Here is a 27,530-nt window from a genome sequence, read left to right as displayed (position 1 = left end):
CAGAATTCCATGGCTCCTCCATACGCCACCCATCCTCCTTGAGAAATTGGTGCAGAATTTTGTCAGTCAACTTTATCTGATCGACTTAGGTTCATCTTCCCTGGCCCATGTTGTGTTGCAAGGGTGGATGAGGAATGTGAGACGTGTACTGGTGAGGGACATTTGTTTGTGACGGCAGGTCGAAGTGATGATGGCACAAGGAAAGAGATGCATTCTCGCACGTAAGTGACTAGATACCAGCCTGGTGAGTACTAAGGAGTCGTAGCTACTTGAATACCCTGCAATGCTTCAAAGAGCTCGTGATAATATATTTAAAAAAATCAAAGCCAAGAAGTAAACACGTTGATCAACTACTCACGCGTCGTGCCATCAACCATACTGCACCGATGTGAAAGCAGAAACATGACCCACCGCCATATTTTATTATTCCCGCTGCATATAAAGATCAACTACCACGCCGGTGAGTCATGTGGTTAAATCCAGGACACTGCAAACTACTCATACTCACGCAGTGAGACCCCTGATTGCATCCTGAGCATTGTCCCAAACCGGGGAAGCACATCAAAGGACAGCCGTCAGCGTCACTAGCAGATATCGATGCTGTTAAAGTAGCAGCAACGGCGAGGACAATAGAGAAACGCATTGTTTGGGAGAATATGATATATGTGATCAAATAAATCTGAAGGGGGCAGTATTAGGACGACGTTTTGCTTTTATGTGCTGAGTGTTGTTCCTCATGGCGACGTAGGAAGAACTTATCCACCTATCCTGCAATGCCAGCAGATTGCCACCTAAGATTTACCTGTCAATTGGCAAATTGACGTGGAACAAAATATCACCTAAAGCAAGGTCAGTGCCAGCTCGCAACAAGGACTGATCAGCTTGTTGTGTTACGGCCAAGTTACAGGTATTTATAGACTAGGATTCGGATTTTTCGCTTAAGCACTTTTATTTGTCCTTTGAGCCGGTGCCACAGAGGCGCGCCTGACGCGAGCTCTGACGGTACATATTGGGAGGTGTACTGCAGCGCTGCGCTCAATTGACTCGTACGGCGGTTAGAGGCTATCAAACAGCCGTGCTCACCCTCTACAAATGAGCCCGAAGGCCACCGTGACAGTGACAGGATCAAACCATCCAAATGTCGTCCAAGAGATCATCCTTCTGCGACGACGCGATTCAGTATACAGGTGAATACTAATGCACTTACACTACATTAGAGAGACTCGTCATTTGCGTAGTCATTGGAGTGGAGAGAATCGTACTTGTTTCCAGAGTGGAAGCTCAGGCTGCATCGGAGGTTGATCGGAGTTATTCGTGCCCTCAATGGCTGTCGTTTCTTTTCGAGTTCGCAGGTCATAGTGCGTGCATGAGGATTTCTGTCCTTGAAGGAGGTCCCTTGGTTGAAGGAGCTCATGCCGTCATGTACAGATTCGAGATTTGACCTTGGGTGTAACACTCTGTACCTTATGTACTAGCTATTTCTGCGAAGAATAAATAAGTAATATAGAAGTCACTTGGCCCACCCTGCATCTAATCTTATGCTGTCCAGACCTTCGCAATCAGCTCCGTCAAGCCTATAGGAAATCAAGTCAGATGAGGAAATATGGCAAGGAATATTGATCGCACCAATGTCGTTTGTGTTGAACTGATACACGCCAACGAGCACGCCAACCGTCGTTGATCTCAGTGCCCAAGTCATGGTAGGGCCAATGATGGGGAATTTGCGTTTGTGCACGTAGTCCACAATCATTGAGTCAAACTAGCATGAAGAAGCCAATGTCAGATCCCCGTAAAAATCTACCTTTAATGGTCACGCACCCCAATGTGAGAGTGCATCACTAAGCTAATACCAAGCAGTCCGTCGAGGACGGGGTAAGATGACCCAGAGGTTACGAAAGCAGCTGCGGTCATGGGAACAAGGGAGGCCGCAAGAAGGCGTTCAAATGCCCAGTGATATGAACCATGCGTCCTTGATGGAGGAGGGAACTCAGTGGGGTCGTTGACTGTACCCTTTAATATGGCTGTCGAGCGCAAGGGTAAGCTCGTCTGATATCAAACCGAAGGGTTCGTGAACGTACGTCCGCCTGGCACATATTGCGTAGCGGAGCTTGCCGCTCTCACTTTGAAATGCAAGATAAGCGCGTAAGGTGTAAGATATGCTTTTGAATTGTGCTTACCTTGAAATGCAGAACGCAAGATATTGCGTCCAGTTGCAGAAGCAAAGGTTCGGGGCAGCGTTGAGCGAATGAGCGTGGACATTGCTGGCGGTATCAAAGAAAATATGTTGTGCGAGAAAAATCGTGTCCGCAAGACTTAGTCTGACTAGTGGTGCCGTACATACACCACGTCATAACTATTAACCATAACTCCGAAGACTCGCTCGAGTTTCAGATTCAAGCAACACAGACCAACGTTGCATCGCCTACATTGCCCAAACTTTCTCAGCGGGTGACTAGCAAGTCTTGCAGCGCATCCTAGCTTAAAAATGCGAACGCGGAGGTCTCTGCGAAGCACGCTGACCTGGGCCACGCTTCTTTCTCTCGTGAGCCAGCTAAGGGCTGCTCCAACTGAAGGTATAACACACATCATCGACACAGAGTTTTTGACGGTTCCTAATGCACAAGAAACCCAGTTCCCTCAGCAGCCTCTTTCTACGTTCCGAACGTGCCAGGCTTGCACCAGGATACAACGCACCCTTTACACATATACGCTGGACACATTCTTTCCGACCCAGATGCAGCTTCAGCAGCCAGCACGGACATTCTCGCGCACTTGTTCTTCGTCATGGTCAAGGCTCGTAAGTCAGCCGACAAGGAGAGGCTGATGTTCTGGTTTAATGTGCGTTTCATCTGCTACAGTGGTATACATGCAGCTGAGAATGCAATAGGGCGGACCGGGATGCTCCTCGTTTGACGGGCTGATGATGGAGGTTGGACCTTGGAGAGTTGATGGGGAGGGCGGTCTTAAGACTGTAGAAGGAGGCTGGGAGGAGTACACTACTATGGTATACGGTAAGTTTATCAAGTCTGCTGCATTGACCGCACCCAACTGTTTAAATCTTCTCCTTCCTCAGTGGACCAACCTGCTGGAACAGGTCTCTCGTATACTAGCACGAACCACTACGTGCACGGTCTACAACAGGTACGTGTTCAGACGTATAGACACGTGGCCAGCTAATATGTTGACCGGGTCGCTTCAGGCGACTGATCAACTCTTGGAATTTCTACGCACATTCTATAAAGTGTTTCCTGAATACGAAACTGTAGACGTACGTGCATCCGTCGACCCAAGAGCCCACCTAATAACGGCTTTCAGACCTATCTGGGCGGCGAGAGCTATGCTGGACAATATATTCCTTACTTCGGTATATCGACTCTTAATTCCTTCCTTCTGCGCGACACTGATCCCTTTAAATAGCGGATGGTATTCTTTCATCAGAACTCAGAATTCCTTTACGGGGAGTTGCAATCGGTAATGGATGGATAGATGCTCGTAATCAATACCCCGCATACCTAGACTACGCCGTCACGCATGGACTTGTCGACGAAAGCTCACAGGCAAGTAATGTAATCGTCTTATCAATCCTCCTCATCGAGCTTGCCATGAACAGCACTACAAAGACAGCAAAGAGGCAACTGACAGATGCATGTCGGAGTTCAGGAGCATCACAGGACATGAACCCATTCATGTAGACCGGTGCGAGGACGTGCTGTCTTTTGTCCTCAAAAGCAAGTCAAGAACGTGAGCTGAGATCTTCAATATTGCTACAACGATATCTGATCACTTCACTCTCACAAAAGTGTCGATGGACAAGAAAAATGCGTGAACATTTATGATGTCCGGTTGGAAGATGATGAGCCTTTCTGCGGCATGCAGTGGCCGCCAGACCTGAAGAACATCAGTTCTTACCTTACCGTTTGTCCCCCTGTCCACATAGTATCCTTACCGCTCACAAAGCCTTTTTCCAGCGTCAAGATGTCCTCAGGGCACTGCATGCGGAGGCCAAATCCGAGAGCTGGGTCGAATGTCTCGGAAGGGTCGGCAATGAGTTGCGTGACTATCTGTCCCCATCATCTGTCACGCTACTTCCTGGAGTGCTAGAAAAAATCCCCGTTTTATTGTTCGCTGGTGATCAAGATTTTATCTGTAATTATATGGGTATCGAGAGCACGATCAAATCTTTGACGTGGAACGGAGAGAAAGGGCTAGGGGTAGGCTTTTCCCAACAACCAGAGTTGCAGAGCTGACCATCGCTTCAGAAAGTACAAACAAAATCATGGACGGTCAACGACTCTCCAGCAGGAACTTGGGTTTCCTCACGAAATCTCACGTATGCCAAGGTTCGTTGTGTCTCCGGAAAAAGTCATCCTGTTCACAACGCCACAGATCTTTAACGCATCACACATGGTACCGTACGACGTTCCCGATATTGCGCATGACATGATATTGCGATTCATGGGGATGGATTTCTCCGCCATTGTTGACGGGTCTGCACGCATACCAAGTACGGTCGGGGACGATGTCAAGCCGATATTTTTGGACAGCGGTGATCTGCCATTATCATCACCATTGCCCGGCAAGACGCCTGAGCAGACCAAGGCGCAGTGGGAAGGTGAGCATCTTTTTCTTTCATACGGCAACGAAGTGTTAAAACAATGTTGTCAGCCTACTATAATGCAGGTTCAATAGTCCTGATCTTCCTTCTCATCGCGATTGCCATCGGGCTCTGTATATGGTGTCGTTTGCGTCGTCGACCTGTGCGGCTGTTGCGGAATCCTCAGTCAGAAGAGAATATTCCGTTGAACAGTACTGGATATGATGACGAGCAAGCGCAAGCGAAAACGGAAAGGGAAGGGACGGGCTGTTGAAGATGAGAGTGGGACACCTATCTTTGATGTTGGAGAGGACGAAGAGGAGTATATTAGTGATGATGGGCGGAAACAATAGAATAGACTATGTTCGATATTACAACATCCACCCTACTGCCCATTTGTCGTTTAATGATGACAACTCCGACCCGGATTAGAACAACCTTTAACCATCTCCTTTAATCTGATTATCCTGAACAAGGGGTTGCGGGAGGGCAAGCCTTTCTTCCTCCTATGCATGCCGGCCCGTAGAAGTGCCGGGGCATCTAAGTACGGTTGATTCACGAGCCCGACCTGTATATATGGCGGATTCGAGTGATATGTCTAAGTGAACACGCACGAAGCCCTTCCACTCGTTATCTATGCTGGGAAATAACAGTGTAGGGGGAGAACATCGGTGAAGCGGGACAACTTCGATGCCGTGGACTCAATCGCAGAGGATATGGCGAGAACGAGCCAGACAACGATGCTCGACCTTGTGAGCACCCTCGATACAGCTTCAAGAACAGTGTCATGAACATAAAGAGGGACGAACCTTCTGTGCTTGTGGTCAATGATTCGTGGTTTGGATGGACACGAGATCTTACGGTCGAAGTTTTGCGGGTAGTTATATTATTCTGTCAGCGTCATTCAGTACTTTATACCTGCGGCTTCAAGCAGATAGTCTGGAAACTCCAGGTGTAAGCGCTGGTGAGCCATTTGCGTATGTTAAGAGTGAATATTTGAATGAGGGAATGCAACACGGTGAAGTTTTGAAGATCATGAGAACGAAAGTTGGACATGATCAAAAGTCGATAAAACAAGGCTTGTGCATGCATTGCCGGCTCCTTCCGTTCCGAGCAACCGGCACCCGCCATGCCGCCATCCCTGGATAGTGTCAGCACTAGTCTCCCTATCCTGATACCAATGGGATTCAAGGCGAGGAGGTTTACCTCGTTCCAACCTACACCGATGATCCAAGAATAACTGCAATGGAATTCGTCTTGACCATTACCCCCATATCCAGACCTGGGGGCCAAGGATTATTCGAAGGGAGGTGGAGGAAGCCTTTACCTATCTTGATACCTGTTACAATTACTCCGGTACCGGGCCATTCATTAGTTCCGTCTACCTCAGCGAAACGAATTCCAGGGATGAATGTACGGGGAACCTCAGCAGGGAACGGGGAGGTACGCATTTGTATCTCTGCTAGAATTACCTACTATATACCGAAATCTATATACCGGGAATGGCACGAGGTGAAATGTTGTATGCGAGAGATGCATTTGCGCCGCTGTTACATTTGTCGATTGAATAGCCACTTGAGATAATTGTACCCGTTTCTATTGGTACATGGACTTCGTACAAAGCGCGTGTGCTAGAGTCAAACGCGAACGGTAAATGTGGGTCAAACTAAACACCTATATGAACAAATAGAATCTGTTGTTCAAACGGAATATTCTTGCGCGATGTCTTCACAGCCTTGTGCAGTGCTCCTGCAGCACGTCTGCAGTCCAATCTCCCTGAATCATCAACCACGTTATCGTAAAAAAGAGAGACAATCTGGCCTGCGACACCGTCATCGACAGGCCACATAGAGCCTATTATGCTGCGAAATCCAGAGAATTGCATCGCTGCAGCGAGATGAATCGCCTCATCGGGGCTCAACTCATCGCCCACGGTAGTGTAGCAAGCCAACAATAATGCAAACTTTGGACCCTGCAGACGAGTCCGCATGATATCCTTGGTCATTAAAGGCCCATCGTGCATTGTGAAGGAAGACTCGAATGGTTGTTTTCGATTCGGCATTCCATGGCAAGCCAGGTAAAGCTACTGTTTGGCTTAATGCATCGAATGCTCCCTGAACTGTTGCATCACTGTCCGCGAGCAACGTAAAGGACAGGAAGGGCGACGCGCTGCGCGACAATATCTAACTCGGCAGCGACACACCTAAGTTCCTTCCCTCCACTCGGGTTCGCTTGACCGATGGCAACAAAATGCTGAACCGAGGCATGTCGAGAAACCTGCCGTCTCGCGCGAATGAGCGTTGCCAAAGTAGGGCCGTAAGAGGAGATGTAAAAGTGGGAGAAAGCATGGCTGTTCGGCTGGTAGGGTCCTGCTGCATGCAGAGGAAGTAGTGTGAACTCGGCGGTAGGACACCACCAGATGCATGAACCAACAACACCATCCCAAAGCTTGCGTAGGACGGCAACAAGCTTGTGCGATTCAAGTTGGTGATCAGAGGAGTCAGCACGATTGATGAGTGACTGGAACTCGGAGGACAACTGCGAGACCTCACTGTGCAAAACCAAGTGGAACATGAACAGGAACTTGGACACTGAGGATAATCAAGGCATCACAGCTGTACCGGCTTGCATTGACAATAATGACTGGACCGTTTTCCACTGCCTTCTGGAGGTCAGATAACAGCGGAGGAAGGAGAAAATGGGAAAACTCGGGTAGCATGCGGATGCGTGAAAAGTCTCACTCTGCCGTCGCATTCACTTATGCTTGACATTCGACACTCGCGACTATCAGTTGGAAGGAGAGCATGTCCTTTTCAGATCACTGCTGGTACTGGCTCTGGCAAACCTGACGCCTTCTCGTATACGTCATTTGGGAGGGTCAGGAACTCCACTTCAAAGCTGCCAAGTTTCTCTCGGACCCTGTGGTGCTGATAGTTTGTCCTACGAAGACTCTCGAGCACGACGTAGTGTGATGCAGACCTACTCTTCAGTATGAAGGGCACTCCGTCGAATTTGTGTGAGTGCTTCGCAGCGATGTTCGGATAATCGCCATATGAAGGCTTTGGGATGCTTGCCTTCAAGTTTCGTAATGGCGCCAGTGGAAGGAACCTCGCTGTCAGGCAAGACATATTAATTTAGACATCATGCCGTACAGGTCTTGCTGACCATCATGATCATGAATACTGTCCACTTCAACAAAATAGTATGTGGCTTTTACGGGATACAGCTCGGTCTCGAACTTCGTATCATTGTAGGTTTGAGTCATCAATACTGAACGTGTCTTTGACCAATACTTCAGATGGATATGACCATCGGCGCGCGCACCACAAATACCAAGGTGCTGTCGAAGACCGGAGCGGGACGCCCATCTTCGATGTCACAGTCTAGAGGGGACATACGAGTTATTGGCGCATTAGTCGCTCTGCAAGTTCGAGCCCGAGTCGGGATGATGACCTTTCAACCATAGAAGCAAAATCATCATGCAGAAAATATGTTTATACGATTGCTACATAGCGACTATGTCAGTGTTGAATCTCACATCTGCAACTCTCCGATAATGACAGCATTTGCATAGCTCCCAGCTTCCAATCTGTCTGGTCCACCTTCCCTTTTTGTTGGAAGTTGCACAAGGCCATTCGCTCCGCTCAGGCTTGCAACTCTACTCGACCTCTGGCCACCTGTGCTCGTTGCTCGTAAACCCTCCTCCCCAGCTTTCACAATCACGCGATGGAATTCGACACGAGGGTCCAGTCGCATGGTATCCCCCAGCTACCATATCGCCGTCAAGAAAGAACGTGTTAAAGGCACGTGTACACGTACCTTCACACGCACGCGGGGCAGATGACATCTATCACCAGGCCATCCGCCAAGCTTCCGCAATGCTGGTACGACAAAGATGTAGAATGTAACCAGTGCAGAAGCAGGGTTACCAGGCAGAGCAAACATAAATTTCCTCTCGTATTCCCCTTGTGGGGTAGGGATACTTGCGAACGTGGTTGGCTTTCCGGGTTTCATCGACACCCGTCCGAAGTGTACCGTACCACCGAACTGACGTTCCACTACGGGCTTGAGGAGGTCACTCGCCCCCATGGATGTCCCGCCTGTCGTGAGTAAAAGGTCGGCATTTTCGAGACCTTGTTTTATTGCTTTCACGTGCGCGTCGATGCTAGAGCCGCCTCAGATGATGAGTGTTAGAAGAGATCAATCCTCTTACTCGTCGGCAACAATTCCAAGGTCAATAACATTATACCCCATTCCTTCGAGGGCTGCCCGCAGTGATGGCCGGTTAGTATCCCAAATGCCTCCCCAACCATCAGAGGCAAGTGAGTTAGGAGATTGGAGGTCTAGAAGCTCGTTTCCTGTACTCAGAATAGCGATAACGGGCTTGCGTTGCACTTTGACCTGAAACCAGTTCATCTCTGCACTGACGCATGTCAAATGTGTACCTACTTCTTTTCGCCCGATAAATGCTAGGGTCCCAACTTCGCCTCCGAGGCTTGTCAAGACTTCGCCTTTCTGAAGCACGAGGTCTCCCTTATGCACGTCAGAGCCTGGTTCTCGGATATTGTCACCCGGTGGGACCTGTGCGAGGGTCTTCACTTCTTTTTCTTCTGCGTCTTGTCCATTGGCGTCCTTGGATGTGGATAATAGCTCAGTGTCTTCGACCATGATCACCGTATCCGTCCCTGCTGGTAGTGGTCCTCCCGTGTTAATGCGAAAAATCGATCCCTCAGGAAGGACATCGGTCAAGGGGTGAGTTCTGGACGTCAGAACGTTGTATATTCCAGGAGGATCAGACGCTAAAGGCTACATTAGCATAACCCGTCATGTGCGGCAGATATACACACTAACAGCGAAGTGCATAGCCATCTACGCTGGTAGTTTTGGAAGAAGGGACATTTTGCGGAGCGTTTACATCTTCGCCCAGGATGTGGCCCGCCAGCTCAGGTGTCACCTGTTAATACTCAGCACGTACTCGATGTGTTCCAGCCTTCACTGACAGGAAGAGATACGATTCCCAGTGGTTGAATCTCATTCATGATCATCTTCAAAGCATCCTCGAGGGATATTTGTGGATATGGTGAGACGCGATGACGAGCATAAACTGTTAATGATCGTATGATGATTCAATTCAGGCTAAGTGTCGGATGAAGACTTACCAGGTAAAGAAGGATCATGAGATAAAATCGACCGAGGCTGCGGCGCGCGGTGATCATGATGATGATGATGGTGGTGGTGGTTGTGCGTTGCATCTCCATGGTGTCCCGAACCCATAGCAGCATGCACCTGCTTGCCCGTCCCCCCTCTGACGAGATCTATGGCATGTTCAATAAATCCATTCGCAAAAAGAGCCTCCAGGTTTTCTTTGACTGCCTTGACGCTGCCAGGAAGGGTGACGACGAGAGTATTCCCTATGGTGCCTGCGACAGGTCGAGAGAGTGCTGCCAGCGGTGTGTGCTTTAACGACTCGGATAGTAGTAGATGGACGATTCCCGGTGCTTCGCGCTCCAATAAGGGGGCGATTGCCTGAGCAGGAGGAAGTCAGTGTCTGCGAAAGAAGACTCGTTGGATATGGAAGATAGATAGTACTTCAGGTGTCCTATCGCGCACGCCGAATCCCGTTCCCCCTGTGGAGATGATCCAGTCAACAGCGTTTTCACCGCACCAGTTTTTGACTGTCTCGGTAATTCGCTGTTCATCATCTGGAAGAATGGTCGAGCGTACGCAACCATGTCCTCGTTGCCGAACGATCTCCTGGATTGTTGGACCCGATCTATCTGCAGCTGCGTCCACCGACGCTGTGTCGCTGACTGACACATTTGCTTGGCTCAGTTCGACCTCAGTGATGTAAAGTTGATGACACCCTGACCTGTAATAACGCCAACCTTAATCGCGCTCATGAATGTGATCAAGGAGGATGTCAAGGAATCTAGGAACTTCAACTTTATCTTATCACACAGCCGCAGAATTGCCCTAGATAACAGGTTCGAGCCTAGCTCAGTGCACCACAACCTTGCTGAAGTGCTGAAACCTGATCTTGTTGTCTCCGCCGTTCGTTCGGAGTACGCTTTAGTGCACCTCTGGTATTCCCCTTGATTATGAGGAGTTCCAATCTGGAGCTCCTCCATGTGCTCACAGTGAGAAATGATGCTTAGTGGGTATTCAATAAGGAAACTAACATAGGAAGCGCCTAGGATCTGCAGGAACGATATTGTCTATGGAGCGTTGCCAAGGGCATGTCCTGAGCGCAATGTCTTGACTACTTGTCTGGGCTGGCGCAAACATACCCGATCGTTGTATAGTGGGACTCCGCAATGATGTTCCATCGGACGTTCGACGCCACACATTTCAAATTTTAAAGCTTAAAGACGAATGTACACACTTGATGGGAATGGAGAATACGGAAAACCTATGATGAATTCAATGCAAGCCAAAATATCCGTACTATGCACAACAATATTCGTACAAGTAGGCTATCAAGGTGCAAAGTAGATGAAGCACGGCTATTATTGAAAGAATAATGTAGATCACTAACTCAGTGGCGCCGATCTTATGCCAGGCTTCTCCACATCCCCGCCGCCGGAACTTTACTTCGGGCTTCAAGAATCTTCAGCGCCCGCTGTCTGCCCCGTCCTTCATCAGGAGGGTCCACTTGCGACGGTTCATCATCGCTCTCATCATCCTCGTCACCCTCATCGTCTTGAGAAACGAAATCCAACGTTCCGGGGTCCATGGAACGGTCACGGTCACGAGCGGCGTACGAAGCTTTGCGCAAGGTAGAAGCGGAATGCCTACCAATGGCACCAGCACGGTCAGAAAGCGATGTCTTTGGCTGATACGATGCCAGGGATAGAGGCTCTCGTTTGCGCGATAATGGCCCAATACTGATAGGCAGCGACCCTGGAATTCCTGGAGGATGACCTACATGAGTCTTGAACATGGTAACTTGAGGGGAAGAAATAACTAACCCTCAACCACATCGTCGCTCTCATCGGTGTCGCTAACGATGGCGCCAACTTCAGCCTCCTCCGGTATAAGCGCACCAGCAGCGCCATTCTTGCCACCTTGTCTACTAACAAACAACTGCCACGCTCTGCTATTGGGCTTCCAAGCACCTCTGTGACTTGGGGTATCAGCAGCAACCAACTTCAAAATTTCTTGTTCTTGTGGATCCGGAGCTTCTAGGGAAATGGCGGAACGTCGGATTCTTTCAGTGTGCAACTGCTCAGACGTTGAGGCTTGTGTTCTAAATGTTGATTCCTCTTTAGTTATATGGGCTTGAAGAGAAGCATAGGCAGGTAAGGAGGTCGGCCTTAAAGTTGATAGTGATGTTGGTAGGCCAACATGGCTCGTGCTGTTGCGTGTGCGCCCACGGCGTCGAGGAATATGTGGCAGCTCTTTGAATGGAAGGATAGGGGCTGCGTCTGAGGAATCTCGATCACTGCTTTCACCATCCAGATCAAAGATCATGTCTAAAACAAACGCACGGTCAGAAAATCGCGTAAAAATTATCATCTTTAGGTACCTTGCACATCGCGTCCTTGACTGTTTCCATTCTTCTCCGGACTCGGCCCGTCGTCGGTTATTAGCGCGTCTGGTTTAATGTCAAATGTCACCTTACGCTTTCCTCTCGGCTCATTGCCGTTCTTGCCGTGATCAAGCTGCTGCAATCGGTTCTCTTTCGCTCCCTTCAGCTCGTTCTCTTCATTGCCGGTGGCGCTGGCAGAAGTCGAAGTGTTACTCGGTTTCGCACCTTCGGTCGCCTTCCGATTCTCTTCTTGAATCGCAGGAGCGGTTCCGGCTGCGGAGAATCGCTGACGTCCGCGCATCATCTCCATCTCAGCTTCCATATCGGTAAAATATCGGAAGCTTGCCGCTGTGTCCCGAGTCTCGTCCATACTGCGTTTGAACGGCTGAATGAGACTTTCCCCTGTTGCTAGCGGCAGTAGTTCTTCCGATGAGGTAGAGGATGAGAGTGACCGACTGTCTGCTGAGCCGACAGATGACGGGTGCGAAGAATAAGGCGGTGGCGACCGTGAAATATCGCTTGCCTCTCTAGTATGAGTATTTCGAAGGGCCCGAGGATGGTGAAATGCGGAAGTCGCAAGAGACGCAGACAGCGAAGACATTCTTGGTACTGAGGACGCAGGGGAAACCATTCTGCCGGGGCTGACAACAGGCACGAAGTCCCGCACGGAAACCACCGATGTACCAACTGCCGGCCCCCCTGCATTGTTGATATTGGGTTTTCTCATAGGATCCCTCCGCTTAGCGACATCGAAAGCGCCCCAATCCTTCTCTGTCTGACCTAAGCTCTCAAGGAATCTCTTCCACAGACTCTCCACAGCTCTTTTCAAACCATCCTCAGCCCTCTCAATTTCAGCGACTTTCTCTCGTATGAGAGCAGTGAACTGTTCCTCAGCGGATAATCTCAGAGCCTGTGACTTGGATGTGGCAATGGATGACAGGTGAACAAAAACGGGATGTGAAGGTATAAAGGGTGCTGGTGGAAACAAGGGTGCTGGTGGAAACAAGGGACGCAAATTTGACAATATAGGCTCGGAAGGTATTTGAGAGTGGGACACGTCAGTGGAGGCAATGTAAGAGGGCTGCGCAGAGGGCTTGGAGGCATTTGAGGGCACAGCAACATTGAAAATCGGGGAATATGTTGTTGAGGACAAGAGAATGAAGACGGCATCAGGATCCTAATGAAAGTTTTTGGTTAGCAAGCCCTGCATGGTTAATGACATCACGTCATAGGACGTCACGCCAGTGAGACAACGAAATGCCGGGGATAGAATATCCCCGGAAACTGCACAAAGGATTGAGGGAATTGTGCTAGAAACCTAGCCTTCCCCATTAACAACGGAAAAAAAGACTCACCAGGCACTCATTGTGTACCTCAATCCAGCCGCAACTACTCATCAGTATGTCTTGCTCAACCCAGTCATACGTTGGAAGCAATGGTCCCTCTTGACCCTCCACATCCAGTGGGACCAATTGTTGTACACGATATGCGAGGGTCTGACACAATAGGCAAGTCAATGTGGTATACCGTATGCATCGATTTGTATCGGCCAGGGGGAGACCCATTTTGCGTGTTCTCATCGTTACTTGAGGATGAGCCTATCAAATAAAAATAAAAATTCGCGGTGAAAAAAATTATATCACACAAGAGATGCAGCTTACAACGCTGAGACCGTCTTGACCCACATACATCAGTGTATAGTCAGAATCTGCTACACTATCCTTGAGAAAATCTGGAGGCGTGCCCTGCGGCGGTAGCTGCTTGGATTGAATGCGAATATTGAGACATTTGCAAGCCCTTGTTATCACATCCTTGCGGACATCCACCATGGTTGACGATGGCCTGGCAAGAGGAAAAAAGTAAGGGGATTGCAACGCCAGCGTTGGCGGGGAGAGTCAGAGATGTGGATATGATGAATCCAGTGTCATAGTTATCCCAATCAAGAAATCCTTTCCACGGTCCGACGAGTGCGGTAAAAATCGCGTGTCTCTGTCTAATTTTATACAATATTACTACAAAAGTCAAAAGTGTTCCAAGGTGTTCCAGCAATGGCGAAATTCAAAGGTTCACAGCTGAGTTCCTCGCATCAGATCCATTGGGATATTACAGGATATCCTGATCACAGTAATCAATAGGCACTCCAGGTAATACAGGATCTAGTAAGCATGTCAATTTACGTGGGCCCCACGGGAGTTAGCACATAGAAGAACCTTCTGCTCGACTGAGCATCCCGAGACACTCTGTGGTTGACCAGGAGGTCCCTGGTGGTCTACTTGTCCTTCTTTGTCTCATCATTGCCGTCAGCTTTGATAACATCCTCCGCCATCACCTGACCATACTCGTTCACTCGTTTAGGATCGATGCGGTAGATCCAGCGCTAAACAAACACGAGGCTTGAGTACATCTGGAGATATGACTCACTCATGGACCCACCTGATACAAGAAAACTAAAAACACAACATCGTCCCGGAAGCACGCTAGCCGATGCAGCACCGGCATCTTGATGCAGAACCTGCATTCCCGCGAAAAGTCTTGTGAGCCTGGATTTGAAGACCAATCTATCGTAAATTCTTACGCGAAAAGATCGTCGACAACCGTCGATAGCGTCTTATATATCATTGCCTTCATGGGCATATGCGCCACGCTCTGAAGGAACGTCACGAGTCAGGTCGAAAAGTACTAGGAAGTAGCTCCACGTATGGATAAGGCGAACCTTGAGTTTATAGTTGATAATGAGTTGAGGTATCAATTGCGCCTGTCATAGTCCATTGATGTCAAGTAGCCAAACCAGGGGCATCAAATGGACTTACAAAGCCAAACATATAGACGAATGAAGTCAGCGTTGAGATCACGAAGCTGTACCACCCTCTATGGGTCTCGTAAATCAACGAGTAGATCGTATAAGCAGCGAGTAATGGAATAGTAAAGTAGGACACAATGCGGAATGCAAGCTTGTCATACCTGACCACATAGTTATGTCAATCTTTATCCAGAATCTGTAGCGAGCACATTGACTCACTCTTGTGTTTTCTTTTCATCGTCGCTAAGGACATGCTTGTCTGATACGGTCATATGTTAGCTCATCACACAGCAAAAATACGTGTAAGAGTGTACCTTTGATGCTAAGCGTATAGGGCAGTCGAGAGCCAGACGGAGCAGCTACGATGCTGATATCCACAGCTTTGGTGATCTGCGAATGGAATTAGCCCAACTCAACTTTGAGGCCATGTTCCAGGCGCACCTTCCAGGCCTCGATAACGACACCCATTCCAGACCCCATAAGAATCATCCAGCTCGTGTTTTCGTTGTTGTCAATAAGGTACAAAAGCACCACGGCCTGGACGAACACGTTCGTTATTATCTAGAAAGTGTTTCAACACCGATCAATTCAAGACTAAGGTACCTCCCGAAAAAGGAACATACCGTTCTGTTGAAGGAGAAGGAGTCATTATGACGATCAACGACACCTGCATCATGTGATATCTTACCTGACAGAGACGCCCACCAGCTCCTTCCGCTGGCGCCAGTGCGAAACATCGGACTTGAAGGCAAGCATCTCAAAGCTTCATACGCCACAAGATTAATTCAGCATCCGCCAATCGCTGCAAAGCACTCACACAACGTGCAACATGCTAACCAGTCCAGTTAGACCCAGGAACCACGGATTGGTCTCGGTAAGCATTCGTTTGACCTCGTCAAGTTCCGCTCCTGCACCACCGCCTTGTTGCTTGAGGGCTTCATCGAAGCCATGACTCATCGATGCAAATATCTGGAACTTGAAGTATGACATGGGTTGGAAAGTTATTTCAAGCGGCAGCGTCGGGGTGGTTGTGTTGATTTCGATCAGGTGCGAGCGAAGTAACCAGAAGTCATTGGGGAAGATTATCGGCTTGTAGAACCCTTTGCTACCAGTCTCATCTCGCGCGCCTGGAACGAGATGCACATCTAAATTCATAGTGAATTGTGTGTCACAATCACTCTTAGACAGACGTACGCTCAAACAGGACTGGGGGCAGCTTGTTGTATGCTACGATTGTCTCGTCGGAAACGAGGGCCAACGTGAGGTTCTGTTCATGTATTTGTCTCGGAAAAAAGGTCCATGCAAATTAGGGCTTACCTTGTGCCAATGAGACACTATGATATCGTCCTGAGGCTCCTACAGGATCATACTCTTCGAAAAAGATAACAGGAGAAATGATGCGATAACGAACCTCTTCCATCTCTTCCTTTTCATCGGGATTCGAAAGCAAGTTCTTCTCTTTGCGTGCTTTTGCTTTGGGCATGTGCCGCGTCAAAACTGAGACACGAGTCAGTCTCGGAGTGGAAGCCAGCACGTTCTAATCTCACGTTTCCGAACATGATGCACTGAATGAGGGTCAAAAGAAGCATTTGAAGGATCCGGACTTGCGCCGTCTTTGACAAGGAAAACATCCGCCCATAAGGATCCGTTGTTTTGCACAGTCTACACAGGTTTCCATATGGGCATCAAAGGAAGTGCATCAAGTAGCTCACCAGGGGCAGGTTGATATCATACGTGGCAGCTCTCGTATCCTTCCAGTCTCCGAACGTGATATTCTCCCAGACGAAGGTGGGAAGACCAGCGTCCTGATCTTCCCGCCATGCTGAAGTCCATTGACGGGAGAACACGTCGCCATTCGGCGATGTCGAAAAATAGACGTGCATAGATAAAGGTTGTCCAAGTTTCCATGCGCTATATGCCTGTACCGGGGGTAAAAGGAATGGATTGGCCTCACCCGGCTGTACGGCACCATTACCAGGGCTTGCTACAGAAGGGGTTGTTGGAGGCTTTGCCGGTGATATGAGTTTCATAGCTAGACAGTCTCTGGTGAGTCTTTCAATTGCTAAGCAAAATAATTTGTGACGCACCAAGCTGAGAGAATGCCCATATCAAAAACACTTGCTGCAGGTTAATACTTAAGTTAGTAGCGGCATTGAACAACATTCGGTTGAATCTGCACTGACCTGAGCCACCGAAAACAATTTCCGAACTGGACTTTCATCTTCCTGGACGGGAGGGCCAGCTTGAGCTTGAGCTGGCGTAGACATAGCTGAGACAAACTAAGGATGTACACGCACGTCACAGACGCAAAAGCCTCTCTTTATCACGTGATCAGGCACGACGTATTGTAGAAACGTCGCTTCCTCACTTAAACTCGGTTAAACTGTCGAAGGGAGGCCAATATTGTCAATATTGTAGACCACTCACGAGAGCAACAGCTGTGTAGGGTAAATTACAGGGCAAGTATGTGGCTACGTGGCTATGCGATCAATCAGTGTCAAGAAAGTAAGTAGCGGTAGTTACTTTAGAATCTGCTAAGCTGAGGGAAGACGGTCCAGGGAAGTGGTCTGTGAGTGATCTATGCGCCATACGTTCCACTAAACTTGAACTCTCCACTATTGCTCCAGCGGATGTTTACGTGCTGGCCTTTGACGTAGAGGTCCGAATATCCGCTTCCCCAGTAGTAAGAATAAATCACGTTTTAAAAATAAAGAATCGGTGAGATAGACCTGGCAGAGGCGTTGAGGTCACCAATGGGATTTTCAAACTCATCTTGTGCATTTTCCACGTAGGTGGACCGCCAAGGCCCAACATGTACCGAAGACGACGGGATTAGCGCAAACGCCATCATAGCACCACTTGGCGGTGCCAGCTTTGCACGACGGTTTCCACTACAATTCACGTTAAAAATGGGTTGACACAAGTGAGGATGAAACCTACAGTCATCTGCTTCTTGATACCACTGTGAGCGGCCTTTCTGAGATTCTCGACAGCCGCGGCAAGTTGATCGGCGCGGAATCAGCACCTCCTTTCTGATAATCCTGCTCAAGATCTCTCGCGTACATGAGCCAGCTCAACCAGGGACTGACGGGTGTCGTCATCATCTGGGATTGGGTACGAATCAGGGTTGACCAGAATAGTTTTGATGAGCGCTTTTGCAAAGGAATGCGAAGTACGCGATTTCTTCGAAGATGACGCGTCCCAGGCGTCTGATTTACGTTTATGTGCTGGCATTTCGTGGGAGGCGCTCGTAGTGCTGGTGGATGAGAAAATTGTGGACTGAACTGTATGTAAGCACGCGACGCGTTCATGCCCGCGTCACGCGTGACGTAGCGCGTTGTCACGAGTCACACAAGTCAGCATGATAACAGACCCCCATCATCGTCAATCAACGGTACGTATCATTCTGCATGCCTACTTCTTTTCACAGTCAGTCTTCGCCGGACGCATCGCCCCGGTTTAATTATTTAGAACCATGGCTCATCTTGGAGTTCTGCACAGATGCGGGCCGATGTAAATTTGTTCATGCCATCTGCCAGCTACTCTGTCAGTTCAGATAAGCAATTATAGCAATCATACATCTGATTTCTCCCATTTGCTCGCAAAACTAACAGCCACGCATAGGTATATGCCTTGCATAAGCATATATCATGGCACTGACGTAGGTTTGCGGTATTCATGGCACAGGGAAACTTACACAAAGTTGACATGACATGGTCGTGGCGCGCCGGGACCAGGCGGTCAACTCAATATCCCAACACCATGATCACACCTTCTCCGACTTTGCATCCAATCCACGGCCCGAGTATCTCTAGATCCCGACAGCTGCCATTCCTTTCATCAAATCAATAATAATGGCGAGAGCAGGTGGGGCGTAGCTATCTACACAGACCACACTTTCTGACGAGTATCAAAATACCGTTGTGCCAATTCATTTTCCTCGTGTATGCAGCGTCTTCGCAGCACTGTGGAACGCATCTCTGCAAAAAACCGGATCACTAGGACGCTCGAGGTGATTATTCGAATCCGTCGCAGGTGATGAGGAACTGATATTTTTTGTTGACGATGTTATCTTGGCGTTGGACCATCGTGATATCATCTTGAATTTTTCTCTCTGATTTTACTACTCGGCTGAGGCGAGTGAGGATTTTTCCGCAATGGTCATGCCTAAGTCTTGGCTTATGATTTGTAGTCAATCGAGTCTGGGCGAGGTCGCTACTTGATTGTGCAAACAACGCACCGGCGGAACATCTCTATCATGTCTGATAGGGGTATGAAGCTAATTGGGACGCCGTTCATCACACATTTGTCGAAGTTGTCTAGGTCATCTTTCGTACGACACATGATAGGGCAAGTTTTCACTCCAGGATGCACAAGTTTTGCGAGAGAGAGCCAGTGAGTATCACTTGCAATTTGTGTGGTCAGATCTACATTCACAAGAGCAGCAGTGCTGAGCTCGACGGGTCGAGTTGTTTCATGTTTCGGTGTCGGTATTTGTGCATCGTCCATCTGGCACAAAGCGAGTCCATCGAAGATACAATGGATGACGAATGAACGGGCTGGAGGTCGCAAAAACTCCTTGTGCCTCCCAGGATCACATTCTCCAACAAACACTGGATAAACGTGACGTATGATGCATACGACAAATCATCCTACAGACAGTCTAACATATCGGAGACTCTGGAGAGAGCCGCTGACTTTCCTCTTCATCACCTACGCACATTTAATCCAGGTCCGTTTGATGTGGATGTGATGTGGGCGGCCAAACGCAAAACTTTTCTCGATCACCACATGTTCGTGGGCTATCGAAGTTTGGGGTTGGGTAAAGGGACAGTGGAGACGACTATGACCAACCTCGGCTTGCGAATGATACTCCCTCTCAATTTACGTATGCAACGCGTGGCATACTCGAATGCCCGCTGTGTCCGGTTATCAAAGTTGATATCGTTACTCCTTCCGATGAATCTTTTTCAGCTTGAATATGCACTCGGGATTGCCAACTATTCACTCGGATCATAGGGAGTGCCACGGATCGAGGCCAAGTTAGTCGGTTTCACTTTATACCGCGAGCGCTCGCTCTCACCAGGCGCCCAGGAACTCGGCCGATTTTATTTGGCTTAAGACTGTCTCTCCCCCCGAATATGAATCTTACGGGTGGAAGAAACTTAAGGCGGCCTTGGTCAAGGTTAATTTCCCGTCCCAAGTAGGTCAAGTTTCTACATCAGCCGTGAGCAGGCTGTCTACTTGTAGTAGTGGCTCTGCGATATTCACGGAGCCAAGCAATTGAAGCTGAGCGCAGCATATGGCTGAGGGACACAGCATGACGGTGGAGGACACTACATCGGAGCCGGCCTGCGGATATGTAGTCTCCCCTAGCCAGACCCAATAGAATGAAGATAGTTGTTCCTTCTAATAGCGGATGTGCGTGCTTAATATATGTGTAGACGATGCACAAACGATGCATCTATATAATTACATACTCAATCACGATTCCAGAAATGCAGTACCCCCTACTAGGGTCGGAGAGGTTGAGGCACCGACTTGGAGCATCTAGATGAGCGGCAGACCATGATATAGAGGGAACGATTGTCTTCCTTCTATTATGGTCAGGGGAGACTAGCTATATTTATTACTTTCGTTTTCATTCACATTCGCAAACGACCTTTTGCTACGCACTGAGCCGTCTCTCTCTACAATTTCTCGGATACCATAGTATAGAAGCTTATTTGATTTGTACCTACCCATCCCATCCCATCCCTTTTTCGCATTATTCTCGGCCAATTCTCACCTATCAATTTAAGCTTTCCGATGTGGAGACATACAAAATCGCCACAGTTCGTGCCCGCCCACCCAACAGCTCGAACCAGTGGGGTTCGTTCCGAGCTAACGCTCGGTCCCAGTCAAACCTTAGCTCGCGTACTAAATCTGCCCTCTGGAAAGCGGGGGTTTAGTAAGGATATGTACTTGGTGTAAACCGCATCAGGCGCGCTATTTCGATTCTTCTATTTATCAAAGCGCTCCCCCTTCAACACACGATTAATTGACCGATGCGCCGAGGACCACGCTCCTCTCAGTCTCAAGACATCAAGAGGGATCCGCGAATACACGAAGCATTACATAAATTTCGCCATGATCGCTCCGGTGACTAAAGAAGCTGTGACTATGATAAAGATAAAGATACAGAGATAAGTAGATTTAAATTTACGCCAATGAGATAGTACTAGTGCCAAGGAAGTGGGACTATGCAGAGCAAGGGAGAATAGTCGATCGACTCGGAAGGATGACACAGCGAGGGACGTAGAAGCATAATCGACGCGCAGCAACCTGAGCGGATTTCTTCCAGGATATCGATGGTTTTCTATAGTCGACTCGTGTAATCGCAGGGTGCACTCGTCAGAGTTGGTGAGCGCGGAGACATAGATTGGTTCGGTGTGGAACAGAGAAGGAAGCGATAAATGCGCGGGTAGATTGATAATGGCACGACCACGACGGCGCGACCTTAATGCTACTGCATAGAACCTGCCCAGGTAACGCGATAATTGAAATGGCGATAAGAGTGTTGTTCCTGTGAAACACGAGAAAAACGTTGTAGACCAACTATGTGGCTGGGAGTCCAAAGCACATAGCCTGTCAGTGTCATCATATGCATCGCCCGCGTAGTAGTAACGTTCATGGCATAATGGAGCTTCATGACGGCAATAATTGCACGTCTGAAGAGCAGTGGCTTCTATAATTGGTGATCCAGTGTTCTTGGGGCTGTGTAGAGCGCTTAAGTAGTCGATAAGAGGACAAGACAAGGAATCTTGCCCTAGTAATATGGTGTACCACTGATTTACAATAGCCAGAGCAAGCAAGGACTTAGCACAACATTAATGAATGGTTGAACAACGAGGCCAACGACGACAAGGAATATGACACAAAGAGGTTCTAGAATTTACATCATGACAACAATCAAGACACAGATCTAGGTGATCGTGGCGTGAGAATTTATTCCAATAATGGATATACCCTAAACCCTGCCCTATACCCGAACCCTCTGCCCAGCTCTGAATTTAATTTTGCAGTTTATTTCCACAACACTCCTCTCTTCAAACAACCATCATCCTCCACTCCTCGTACGTCCTCGTCGTCTTCCTCGTCGTCAAACTTGCCTTGCTCACCGTCCTTCCCTTTGTCTAGCTCAATACTCACCTTCAACTCATACAACAGTCAGTATTTTACGCGTACCGGACGCGTCATTTCCAAGTAAATATGTTGCTAACACTGTTCTAGATGCCTGAAACGCGTGAGGATTCTGTCTACCTTGCTAAGCTCGCTGAGCAGGCTGAGCGCTATGAAGGTAATTAGTCAACTTCCCCCACATATTCAATCACTCACAAAGGCTCAGAAATGGTTGAGAACATGAAGCGGGTGGCGTCGTCTGACCAGGAGTTGACTGTCGAAGAACGCAACCTTCTCTCCGTAGCGTACAAGAATGTCATTGGTGCACGCCGTGCATCATGGCGCATTGTCTCTTCGATCGAGCAGAAGGAGGAGTCCAAGGGTAACGAGGCTCAAGTTGCCATGATCAAGGGTTACAGGGAGAAGATCGAGAGTGAGCTCGCTAAGATCTGCGAGGACATCCTCGACGTCCTTGACAAGCACCTCATCCCCTCGGCTGCTTCCGGCGAGTCGAAGGTGTTCTACCACAAGATGTGCGTTCCTCAAATCCTCTGTATCATATTTCACTAACGACATTCTTCAATAGGATGGGTGACTACCACCGTTACCTTGCCGAGTTTGCCACTGGCGACAAGCGCAAGGACAGCGCTGACAAGTCCTTGGGTGCCTATAAGGATGCTTCAGAAGTTGCTGTCACTGAGCTACCGCCAACGCATCCCATCCGTCTTGGTCTCGCACTCAACTTCTCCGTTTTCTACTACGAAATCTTGAACAGCCCCGACCGTGCCTGCCACCTTGCGAAGCAGGCATTTGACGACGCAATTGCTGAGCTTGACACCCTCTCGGAAGAGAGCTACAAGGACTCAACCCTCATCATGCAATTACTACGGGACAACCTGACCCTCTGGACTTCAGACATGCAGGATTCAGGTACGTCATCTTCCTCAATTTTGAGTTGTGTTTCTCAGCTGGCTTACAGACAAACCAGATACAAAAGACGAGGCTGAAGCTGCAGGCGACGACTAAAGGGCTCACCTTTGTCTTTTCTTCCTGATCTTTATATCTGGTTACCCCGCTACTATCTCAGTGTCGATGCGGCTTCTGATAGTTTGGGTGCCTTACACTTCATTTGCATTTCCTCACCTCGCATCGTCTCATTCTCGTATGTTCCTTTATTATCCGTAGTCATACTTGCGGTCATGTCACGTGGCCTCTAGGGGCAAACAAAGATATTATGAAACTCGTCCATCAATATTGTGTGACACTTGACCTTCATCCACCTCACGCGCCTCGAATAGTGATTACGTGCTATGAGACTCTAGGCTGCCTGCCAGTGTTTGTGAAATACGCCACAGTTTTTACTTTTGACGAGTTGCAAGTCACCATAATATTCGAGCAATTTGCACCTTTATTGCCTCATGTCCTGAGCTTCCACTACCATCATCATGTCACGCAACCATGAATTTGGTTTGCTCACAAACCACTTGAGAGTGTTTCTGAAAGCATTGCCTAGATATCTCGCTTGCCCACTGCGACTCCTGTACCGTCTGTTTCATATCCTTTTGCAACTATATTCTCGTAGTATCAGGTCCAGGCGCCAGTTCCTACGCGCTCAAACAGACGGACGCCAAAAGCGAGTTGCTGGCTCAATCCAACCCCCCATTCCCCTTCTTCCTCTGTGCAACAATCAACTACAGGTCCCAATACAACCATCAGCGTTCGCATCTAATTCATCCGTCCTACTATCGCCAGTTCACACTCCTCCGACATCGGTTAATCATGCCCTGCAGCTGCATTCTGTAGGTCCAGTCCCATCCCAGGGCCAATCGGAGTTCAGGCCATTCGCGCCATCCCAGGTGATGCGATATGGTAAAAAACCTACAATGTGAGGTTCTCGCATTCCGAATGAATTTCTATACTCATAGCGTCACAGCAAGCGCGACGGCACAACAGATGAGTTTCTTAAAGCTGGAACCATAAACTTTTCCGAGTGAGTCCTGCCCTCTACTTGAATGGAATATATAATCACGGCGCACAGTCCAGGAGATAGTGTCGAGTGGGATGCCTGTGTACACCCTGAAGGAGCGCTCTACTATCACGATGCCGCTCGTGTATGTCATTTATTGTAATGCGCTCTCGGTCTCTCACTGCTAGTAACAGGGTACTTACACCGAGTCGAACATGCGAGATGAACAACGCCGGCGTCAGATGAACTTGTGGGTAGATGAGTTACTCAGGATGTACTCTGCCAGTGGAATTCAGCCTGGCACCGATATTGAACTCGTTGTGGAATCGACAAGGCGTAAGGGGGGCGAAGGTATGGTGTGCAGGTATTATTTCGTATACCATCCTGAGCGCCTGCTTTTCTGGCTCCATCCGATGCCTACGGACAAGCTCTTTGATGGAGTTGCGGGCGTCACGAAGCCGAGCCATATCAGTACGCCTTTCTTGCAGCGATGAACGATCATCAAGTTTTGATAACTTACTCTCAGAGCATGCTATTGAGAATCAGTACTGGCAAGCCTGTCATCGTGTGTATTCCTATTTTGTTTGTGAAATTCTCCTGACAAAGTGGTGCAACAGAAGGTGCAACATCGATGCAAAAATTTAATTCCTTCCCCTAGGCAACAATGCGAGCTGTATCCCAATGCAAAGAACCTGGAAGGACCTCTGTTGCTCAAGGAGCTCAAAGAAATCGTTGTGCATGCTAGCGCTGGTGAGAGTTCCTTTTGAGTGCGCCGTAGGTTGCTGAAACGAGTCTATAGAAACCATTACGACAGACTTGTCGCTCTCGCCCTTCGATGGCGATGAATTATCGAAAATTCTGGAGTTGATCAGCCAACTTCAAGGCAAGCGAGAGGTTTATTATGTCGACAGAATCACCAATAATTCTCGAAACTAGACTACAAGCAGGACGAATATCATGCCAGGTCTATATGTGTCATAGGTAAGTATTATACTGTGATCCTGTTTCCCTCCAGGGTGTGATTGTTTTTCAGCCAGGTTTATGCGGTATTTCAGTAAGTTCCGTGTTGCACAATACATCCTCTCTAAGCTCCCTGCCAGAGCGAGCTCGATTTTTCAATTTTGGCGGACTCACTGAAGCCCGATTGAATGCGGACCAATTTGTTTACGTCAAGAAGAAGAGGGGAAAGTTAATAGTGGTTCTCTCATGGGCTATCAATGTCGCACTGTTTGGCGCTCCACGGTCACATATGAACGAGATCCGACGAGTGTGGGTCGACAGAAGTCTCAATTCTCCGCGCTGGAAGAAGTTTAATAACAAGCTAAGCAATGAATGGTCAGGCATCACGATGTATGTGCGTGTCATTATTCTCGCTGTTCGACTCCAATTTTTGCTCAATCATGACAGTCAACTGTGATGATGGCCGTGGACGTCAGCTTCCTGGCCGTGCCTTCTGTCAGTCTCCAGAATTCAGGTTCGGTCACTGTCATTAGCACGTACATTTCCTTGTTTTGTATCGTCGGATCGTTGGTTGTGTCCTTGTTTCTCACAAGACAGAATCAGACATATGGGCAAGAATCTGCCGACAAAGCGGTGAGCAACACATGATGCATGGATTATTGTGTCATTGAAACACAATTTGCAGGTCAAATTCCTCGAGCGGATGACAGGCTCTGCGTTTGGCACGAAAGCTGTGGCGACTATACATGGTCTTCCATATGCTATGCTGTTGTGGGGGTGAGTTCCCTCTTTTGTAGGACCTCAGTGACTCACGGAAGTGCTGTGCGTCTGCAGAATGATGTATTTCATGCTTGGATTCTCTTACCAGGTCTTCACGTCCACGCCTATCATCACGCTCGCGACCACTGGGAGTGCATGTGCTATCATGGCGCTTTTCACGCTGTGGCTCGTAAGCGCGGCGAGGGATTTCCATATGTTGACATGGTTGCTGGCACGGCTCGAAGCTTTGAAAGAAAAAATTTGCAGTCTCCATAAGTGACTCGGCTTAGTCTAAGTTAAGTGCTGTTGATAATATATAGCGGAATCTATACCGGACGCGCTGCGGCGTGCTGCAGCAAACCTCGTGACAATATTGTATGTCCACATTAATATTCACCCAATGACAACTGGACGAATGACGTTTGTGCCAATTCGTCATCGTTGGCGTTTACGTCATTCCACACCTGGACGAGGGAATTTGGATGAGCATGAGCGTGGAGCTACAGCAACGTATGTCGGAAACTCCTAATTTGGTTTTCAGCGCCTTGCAAGGGCCTTCATCTGCAATCCTATTGCATGGCCTTGCAATAGCTTACAATAGTACGGCAATGGTACGGCACGTTGCAGTTGGCTCGCAATATCATTGAAACTTATTGAAATATAGCGAGGTGTGCAAATCAATTTCAAGAACAGCTGATTGCAACCGTGTTCGTAAATTTGCGACATACGTAGGGCATTGAACACAGTGATAGAAGGCATCACTCAATGATATGTCTCTTCATGACATTATCGGAGTTGTATGATGCCAGAAATGTCGTAATTCCGAGGGGTGCATACACTGCCAGGCAGACTTTACCATCCTCAAATATGGTGAGAACAGTTCACTACTTGGATATTTGCACTCACTGCGTAGAGATTATGATTGAACCAATACTTTCCGTCGTTGGTCTGCCAAGGAGTCTCAGTCGCAGAAATGTTCGAACCGAGGCAGTCACTCACCGTGACACTTGGAGGAGCTTGGTTATAGTTCAGTCTGCGGTGTTACTGCCTCAGATGATCACGTGTCAATATTCTGCATTCTGCTGTCCTGCGTTCTTTTGTCTTCTTCTTTCTTTGCATTAGAAAGATGGGGTCATAAATCCTGTGTTCGACATGGGAATTCATCATTCCTGTTGTTTGTAGGTATGTGTTCTGGGGTGTGAATATATCAACTCGTACTCCCGTCCATTCTTGCGGGCGACGCGGATAGGCACAAAAGGAAAGCTGCGGTGAGGGGGCTCAGTAGAATTATAATTGGCCAGGTCTGTATCATAACAAGCTGGTGTGATTTCGAGTGGCTTTTGTAGTAGTGCCAGTTGATCCTCGAAATTCGGTATGGTCCACTGACCTCCCTTTGTTCCGACAGCGAGGCATGGAGGTGCGTGTCTCCTTTTGTCGTGTCCTGGACTTCTCTACTAACCCCCTCATGTCAGCGCGGAGGCTCTTAAACCACTCGAGAATGTTTCTGAAAGCGTTGTCTAGATATCTCGCTTTCCCGTTGCGACTCGTGTATCGTCTGTTTCATACCTTTCTGCAACTATATTCTCACAGCATCACGTCCAGGCGCCAGTTCCTGCGTGTTCAAAAAGACGGATGCCCAGAGCGAGTTGCTGGCTCAATCCAGCCCCGCATCTTTCCTCTGCGCAACGATCAGCTACAGGTCCCAACACTACCGTCAGCGTCAGCGTCCGCATCCAATTCATCCGTCCCACTATTGCCAATT

At 48.5% G+C, this 27,530-nt stretch overlaps 10 protein-coding genes across 10 annotated transcripts; 3 read left to right on the top strand and 7 right to left on the bottom strand.

Annotated features, from left to right (window-relative positions):
- Positions 1-1,414: 1,414 nt before the first annotated feature.
- On the bottom strand, positions 1,415-2,366 carry EDB91DRAFT_512906 (SDHD, membrane anchor subunit of succinate dehydrogenase). The gene is made up of 4 exons (XM_041327534.1): positions 2,079-2,366; positions 1,819-2,021; positions 1,627-1,759; positions 1,415-1,574 (listed from the first exon to the last, which is right to left on the bottom strand). The coding sequence occupies exons 1-4, from the start codon at positions 2,257-2,259 to the stop codon at positions 1,537-1,539; spliced, it is 555 nt and encodes a 184-aa protein (XP_041182465.1). The 5' UTR covers positions 2,260-2,366; the 3' UTR covers positions 1,415-1,536.
- Positions 2,367-2,485: 119 nt separating this feature from the next.
- On the top strand, positions 2,486-4,947 carry EDB91DRAFT_1234456 (alpha beta-hydrolase; the record flags this gene model as incomplete). Its single annotated transcript, XM_041321211.1, has 14 exons — positions 2,486-2,573; positions 2,633-2,838; positions 2,888-3,011; positions 3,074-3,141; positions 3,200-3,268; positions 3,316-3,364; positions 3,418-3,557; positions 3,611-3,711; positions 3,801-3,915; positions 3,969-4,211; positions 4,260-4,340; positions 4,387-4,612; positions 4,666-4,798; positions 4,827-4,947. The coding sequence occupies 14 exons, from the start codon at positions 2,486-2,488 to the stop codon at positions 4,945-4,947; spliced, it is 1,764 nt and encodes a 587-aa protein (XP_041182464.1).
- A 1,313-nt stretch (positions 4,948-6,260) lies between these two features.
- On the bottom strand, positions 6,261-7,328 carry EDB91DRAFT_1215849 (CHAT domain-containing protein; the record flags this gene model as incomplete). Its single annotated transcript, XM_041320823.1, has 3 exons — positions 7,167-7,328; positions 6,740-7,141; positions 6,261-6,677 (listed from the first exon to the last, which is right to left on the bottom strand). Exons 1-3 carry the CDS (start codon positions 7,311-7,313, stop codon positions 6,261-6,263), a joined length of 966 nt encoding a protein of 321 aa, XP_041182463.1. The 5' UTR covers positions 7,314-7,328.
- Positions 7,329-8,128: 800 nt separating this feature from the next.
- Positions 8,129-10,494, bottom strand: EDB91DRAFT_1234455 (MoaB/Mog domain-containing protein; the record flags this gene model as incomplete). The annotated part of the gene is made up of 9 exons (XM_041321210.1): positions 8,129-8,362; positions 8,414-8,759; positions 8,808-8,995; positions 9,044-9,393; positions 9,446-9,548; positions 9,595-9,698; positions 9,754-10,120; positions 10,184-10,404; positions 10,464-10,494. The coding sequence occupies 9 exons, from the start codon at positions 10,492-10,494 to the stop codon at positions 8,129-8,131; spliced, it is 1,944 nt and encodes a 647-aa protein (XP_041182462.1).
- Positions 10,495-10,985: 491 nt separating this feature from the next.
- On the bottom strand, positions 10,986-14,052 carry EDB91DRAFT_1102119 (uncharacterized protein). The gene is made up of 6 exons (XM_041317276.1): positions 13,784-14,052; positions 13,478-13,720; positions 12,120-13,299; positions 11,563-12,066; positions 11,130-11,503; positions 10,986-11,067 (listed from the first exon to the last, which is right to left on the bottom strand). The coding sequence occupies exons 1-5, from the start codon at positions 13,949-13,951 to the stop codon at positions 11,145-11,147; spliced, it is 2,454 nt and encodes an 817-aa protein (XP_041182461.1). The 5' UTR covers positions 13,952-14,052; the 3' UTR covers positions 10,986-11,067; positions 11,130-11,144.
- A 38-nt stretch (positions 14,053-14,090) lies between these two features.
- EDB91DRAFT_1102116 (cleft lip and palate associated transmembrane protein) lies at positions 14,091-17,194 on the bottom strand. Its single transcript, XM_041317275.1, has 17 exons — positions 17,106-17,194; positions 17,010-17,043; positions 16,635-16,954; positions 16,470-16,584; positions 16,334-16,419; positions 16,240-16,278; positions 16,117-16,189; positions 15,740-16,067; positions 15,611-15,685; positions 15,364-15,484; positions 15,237-15,312; positions 15,142-15,181; positions 14,933-15,083; positions 14,836-14,877; positions 14,698-14,768; positions 14,556-14,634; positions 14,091-14,499 (listed from the first exon to the last, which is right to left on the bottom strand). The coding sequence occupies exons 1-17, from the start codon at positions 17,187-17,189 to the stop codon at positions 14,392-14,394; spliced, it is 1,842 nt and encodes a 613-aa protein (XP_041182460.1). The 5' UTR covers positions 17,190-17,194; the 3' UTR covers positions 14,091-14,391.
- Positions 17,195-17,500: 306 nt separating this feature from the next.
- EDB91DRAFT_1326540 (uncharacterized protein) lies at positions 17,501-18,156 on the bottom strand (the record flags this gene model as incomplete). The annotated part of the gene is made up of 5 exons (XM_041325230.1): positions 17,501-17,594; positions 17,652-17,694; positions 17,741-17,813; positions 17,863-17,907; positions 17,986-18,156. The coding sequence occupies 5 exons, from the start codon at positions 18,154-18,156 to the stop codon at positions 17,501-17,503; spliced, it is 426 nt and encodes a 141-aa protein (XP_041182459.1).
- Positions 18,157-21,035: 2,879 nt separating this feature from the next.
- On the bottom strand, positions 21,036-21,916 carry EDB91DRAFT_1102104 (uncharacterized protein; the record flags this gene model as incomplete). Its single annotated transcript, XM_041317274.1, has 2 exons — positions 21,036-21,548; positions 21,730-21,916. A coding segment is annotated over one exon (513 nt), but the record flags the coding sequence as incomplete, so codon positions are not given.
- A 53-nt stretch (positions 21,917-21,969) lies between these two features.
- Positions 21,970-23,343, top strand: EDB91DRAFT_1102103 (14-3-3 protein). Its single transcript, XM_041317273.1, has 6 exons — positions 21,970-22,037; positions 22,102-22,130; positions 22,195-22,261; positions 22,310-22,616; positions 22,670-23,013; positions 23,063-23,343. Exons 3-6 carry the CDS (start codon positions 22,195-22,197, stop codon positions 23,107-23,109), a joined length of 765 nt encoding a protein of 254 aa, XP_041182457.1. The 5' UTR covers positions 21,970-22,037; positions 22,102-22,130; the 3' UTR covers positions 23,110-23,343.
- Positions 23,344-23,346: 3 nt separating this feature from the next.
- EDB91DRAFT_512302 (uncharacterized protein) lies at positions 23,347-26,215 on the top strand. Its single transcript, XM_041327532.1, has 13 exons — positions 23,347-23,968; positions 24,017-24,073; positions 24,122-24,194; positions 24,244-24,520; positions 24,576-24,600; positions 24,708-24,799; positions 24,849-24,932; positions 24,986-25,030; positions 25,083-25,103; positions 25,150-25,403; positions 25,457-25,642; positions 25,695-25,780; positions 25,844-26,215. The coding sequence occupies exons 1-13, from the start codon at positions 23,529-23,531 to the stop codon at positions 26,046-26,048; spliced, it is 1,845 nt and encodes a 614-aa protein (XP_041182456.1). The 5' UTR covers positions 23,347-23,528; the 3' UTR covers positions 26,049-26,215.
- The last annotated feature ends 1,315 nt before the right edge of the window (positions 26,216-27,530 follow it).

This window comes from Suillus paluster (genome assembly GCF_016628075.1).
Source record: "Suillus paluster strain FC165 chromosome Unknown EDB91scaffold_4, whole genome shotgun sequence".
NCBI lineage: Eukaryota > Fungi > Basidiomycota > Agaricomycetes > Boletales > Suillaceae > Suillus > Suillus paluster.
Note: the sequence above shows the minus strand (reverse complement) of the source record. Positions and strands in the feature narration are given on the sequence as shown.

Bases quoted from the DNA above. Each gene is read 5' to 3' on its own strand.
- EDB91DRAFT_512906 (XM_041327534.1), bottom strand. From the start codon at position 2,259: ATGTCCACGCTCATTCGCTCAACGCTGCCCCGAACCTTTGCTTCTGCA. The intron at 2,022-2,078 runs GTACGTTCACGA...TGCGCTCGACAG, and splicing joins GCAATATGTGCCAGGCGGAC to CCATATTAAAGGGTACAGTC. The intron at 1,575-1,626 runs GTGCGATCAATA...GATTTCCTATAG, and splicing joins GTTCAACACAAACGACATTG to GCTTGACGGAGCTGATTGCG.
- EDB91DRAFT_1102119 (XM_041317276.1), bottom strand. From the start codon at position 13,951: ATGGTGGATGTCCGCAAGGATGTGATAACAAGGGCTTGCAAATGTCTC. The intron at 13,300-13,477 runs GTGAGTCTTTTT...AACTTTCATTAG, and splicing joins AGGTACACAATGAGTGCCTG to GATCCTGATGCCGTCTTCAT. The intron at 11,504-11,562 runs GTTAGTTATTTC...GTCATCCTCCAG, and splicing joins GAGCGACGATGTGGTTGAGG to GAATTCCAGGGTCGCTGCCT.
- EDB91DRAFT_1102116 (XM_041317275.1), bottom strand. From the start codon at position 17,189: ATGTCTACGCCAGCTCAAGCTCAAGCTGGCCCTCCCGTCCAGGAAGAT. The intron at 16,279-16,333 runs GTTCGTTATCGC...ATGATCCTGTAG, and splicing joins AAAAGGAAGAGATGGAAGAG to GAGCCTCAGGACGATATCAT. The intron at 15,084-15,141 runs GTGAGTCAATGT...CTATGTGGTCAG, and splicing joins GATGAAAAGAAAACACAAGA to GTATGACAAGCTTGCATTCC.
- EDB91DRAFT_1102103 (XM_041317273.1), top strand. From the start codon at position 22,195: ATGCCTGAAACGCGTGAGGATTCTGTCTACCTTGCTAAGCTCGCTGAG. The intron at 22,617-22,669 runs GTGCGTTCCTCA...ATTCTTCAATAG, and splicing joins AAGGTGTTCTACCACAAGAT to GATGGGTGACTACCACCGTT. The intron at 23,014-23,062 runs GTACGTCATCTT...GCTGGCTTACAG, and splicing joins TTCAGACATGCAGGATTCAG to ACAAACCAGATACAAAAGAC.
- EDB91DRAFT_512302 (XM_041327532.1), top strand. From the start codon at position 23,529: ATGTCACGCAACCATGAATTTGGTTTGCTCACAAACCACTTGAGAGTG. The intron at 24,800-24,848 runs GTGAGAGTTCCT...ACGAGTCTATAG, and splicing joins CGTTGTGCATGCTAGCGCTG to AAACCATTACGACAGACTTG. The intron at 25,643-25,694 runs GTGAGCAACACA...CACAATTTGCAG, and splicing joins AAGAATCTGCCGACAAAGCG to GTCAAATTCCTCGAGCGGAT.